Raw genomic sequence first — 3359 nt, 5'->3', positions numbered from 1 at the left:
GCTGGACCTCCTGATGGGGTTTGGGATGAAGAACCAGACTTGTAACTCAGCACCTTCTTTCCCTTCGGAGCCAGCTGCTCACAGGAAGCACAGATTCTGGGATGCTTGTCTGTGCCGTAATTCTTGTTGTTGTTTGTTTTTGTATTTTTGGAGCTCTTTTTCTTAAAAAACTTTTTTAAATTTCAGTTTTCATTGTTTTTTATTTTGGCTGCCCTGAGGTTTCGTTGCGGTGTGGTGCACGGCTTTCTCCAGTTTCAGTGCGTGGGGCTTCTCTCTGGTTGTGGCACAAGGGCCTCTCTTGTTGGTGAGCACAGGCTCTAGAGCACTTGAGCTGAGTAGTTGTGGTGCAGCAGCTCAGTTGCCCTGAGGCATGTTTGATCTTAGTCCCCCGACCAGGGATTGAACCCGTGTCACCTGCATTGGAAGGATTCCTAACCACTGGACCACCAGGGAAGTCCCTGCACCATCGTTTCTTGGGGCAACCCTAAGATGAGAAGGTCTCTAGGTTTTCACTGTGTCTTGAAGCCAGTGGCTAAGTCTGTCTATTCCTGGGTTTCAGTGTGAGGAAGCACTCTGTGACCATTCACCAAAGCCATCTTCTTTCCATAGCTCCATTAGTGAAAAAAAAGCTGACTTGATCTTCATCAGCCTGGCTCCTTTGTCTCTCTCAGTTGGCTGGGAAAAGAGGGAACATTCACTTCAAACTCGTATCAGCTGCCCCTTCGTTCACTGAATATTTAACGAGAACCTGAAGTGTGTCCAGTTTTGGTGCCAGTGATGAACAAGGCACGTTTCTCCCCCTCCACCAGTTCATTTTAGGCTGTGATAGATGAACAGGTCACGCGGTATGTACTGTGTTAGTGTATGAGTGTGTATGGGATGACGTAGGAGTGCCTTGAAGGGGCACCTCGTTTTGCCCAACCTCAGGTTGTTGTTGAGTTACTCAGTCATGTCCAACTCTTTGTGACCCCATGGACTGCAGCACACTAGGCCTCTGTCCCTCACCATCTCCCGGAGTTTGTCCTAGTTCATGTCCATTGCATCTGTGATGCCATCCAGCCATCTCATCCTCTGACACCCTCTTCTCCTTCTGGCCTCAATCTTTCCGAGCATCAGGGACTTTTTCAGTGAGTCAACTGTTTGCATCAGATGACCAAAATCCTGGAGTTTCAGCATCAGTCCTTCCAAGGAGTATTTAGGGTTGATTTCCCTTAAGATCAACTGGTTTGAGCTCCTTGCCGTCTAAGGGCCTCTCAGGAGTCTTCTCCAGCACCACAGTTCAAAGGCATCAGTTCTTCCCTGCTCTACCTTCTTTACCATCCAGCTCTCACAACCATGCGCCAAGCTTGTGAGGTGGGCGTCTTTGAGGTTTTAGGAGAGGTGAGAGTATTTACCCATTTGTGTCCTTCTATATCCTTACATAAGAGAATACTAAGTATTAACAGTTAAGGGAGATGGGAGGTGAGGAATAGCTCCTTCCACTGTGAAATGTTTGTGGGTGCCTGCAGGAGTAAGAGGCATGCCCAGGTGTGTGGCAGAGCCTGACTCAACCACCAGACCAGGGTAGTGGGGCACAAAAAGGAAGTGGAAGTCATAGGTCTGTCCTCGAATAAGTGTCATCTTAGAGGAAAAGAGACAGAAACACCCACTCAGAGGCTGAGAACTTTGAGCAGCATTGTGTTCTTGCTGAGGCCTCAGTTTGCAGGGAGTTGGAGCAGCCAAGGCATGAGAGTGCTGCCCAGAGGTGGTCCGTGCAGGCTGCCTTCTGCTTCCTCAAAAAGGGTTCTTTCCTCTGATTTTCCAGATCTGGCCGCATCCCCGTGACTGGCCGAGGCTGATGAGGGTTCCTCACATACACTGAGCCAGGTCTTGGATGGAGTTGGAAGAAGAAAAAAGCCATTACCCCTTGGAGGAGTACTGGGAGATAGTCTAGGAATGGGAGGGTTTCATTTAGAAATCTTTTATGACAGGCAGTTTAATTCCTTCCAAACTGATTGTCAGTATTCCAAGAAACCCTGCCTGACTTGGAGAAGTTGATGGTATCTGTTGAAATCTTTATTAATCTCACAGTCAAAGCTTCAGAAACAACCAGAAAGCTGCCATTTTTCCTGTATTTTTAAAGAAAATGCACTAGTGTAATGAGGGTTCTTTTTTGGTTGGTTGGTTTATGAAAGAATGTGTGTGTGTTTAAAGTCTTCCTTTTTCATCCTTTCATGAGTCTCACTCCCATATTTCTCACCCATTTCCTACTAGATCTAGACCTTCTGAAAGCTGGGATTGAGTAACGGGTTCCCTCTGTGCCCCTTCTCCAGTTGACACTCTTCTTAGAAATAGGTATCTTGTCTGTTAATGAAAACTCTTAAGATCCCTGATGTGTTAAGTGCTGTCATTCAGCACTTTTAAAAATAAATCATTTTAATTTTGTGTCCATATTTGCTTAACAGTCACTGAATGCCTAGGCCAGCTTCAGGGAACTGAAGAGCCTTTATAAGTAGTTTATATTGTCTACACCCAAGTTATATGTGCACAGTTGGAAGCAAAATTGCAGAATGGGCTTGGAAGTTCTGATCCGAAGAATCATAAAGACACTTCCTTGCTCTAGTAGCAGGGCTGAGTCACACCTGGCTGGTGGGACACCAGACACAGGTACAGCCAAGAAAACAGGGTGCAGAGCACCAAAAACCAAGCTGCCCGCCCTGCGGATGGTACAGGTCTCCCAGTTCAGACCACCTGTATTCAGAGATACTTAAGAAACCTTTGTCAGGTACATACACTGTTACGAATGGGATTGCTCCCATTGGTATGGTTAGCCAGCAGCTGTCCTGTGTCACACTGGAGATGTGTCAGAAAAGACTATCTGCCCTTGGGCCTCAGAGACGATGTGTGAGAGGATAACGGAAGGGTATTCTTCTGTCTCTACAGTTGGTTTCTCTTCGGCAGTGCCTTGTTGCTCGTTAGTGTGTCGATTGCATTTTACTGTATCGTCTATCTGGAGTGGTATCGTGGAATTGAAGATTATGATATCAAGTATCCAGCATTGATACCTATTACAACCGCTACTTTTATTGTAGCAGGAATTTGGTGAGTTACCTTTGGAATGACTAATAAGAATAAAGATTGTTTGATCAGGTAGTTATATACATGGTACAGAATTCAACAGGGGGAAAACAAGGAATAATGAAAAAGTAGTCTCTGATTCTCTTTTCAGTAGTGTCTTTCTTTACTTATATAGCAATTTAAAATACATATGGTAACATGATATATATATTTTGCATTTTGCTTTTTAAATCATTTTCATTGTGAAGTTTAATACAGAAAAGTGGAAGAATCTAAATTGTATGGCTGAGAGAATTATCACG

The 3359-nt window shown here is 44.9% G+C and overlaps 1 protein-coding gene across 2 annotated transcripts in view; it reads left to right on the top strand.

Moving 5' to 3' along the window:
* The window catches only part of TMEM128 (transmembrane protein 128), a 15371-nt gene that overhangs the window by 3178 nt on the left and 8834 nt on the right, over positions 1–3359 (top strand). For both annotated transcript variants that reach the window (XM_010847782.1, XM_010847781.1), the window contains exon 3: positions 2923–3081. In XM_010847782.1, the coding sequence (XP_010846084.1) occupies positions 2923–3081 (159 nt within the window). The remainder of the gene's footprint in view (positions 1–2922; positions 3082–3359) is intronic.

This window comes from Bison bison, unplaced genomic scaffold (genome assembly GCF_000754665.1).
Source record: "Bison bison bison isolate TAMUID 2011002044 unplaced genomic scaffold, Bison_UMD1.0 scf7180017864255, whole genome shotgun sequence".
Classification (NCBI taxonomy): Eukaryota; Metazoa; Chordata; class Mammalia; order Artiodactyla; family Bovidae; genus Bison; species Bison bison.
The sequence above is the reverse complement of the archived record's forward strand: the minus strand, read 5'-3'. Positions and strand labels throughout refer to the sequence as shown.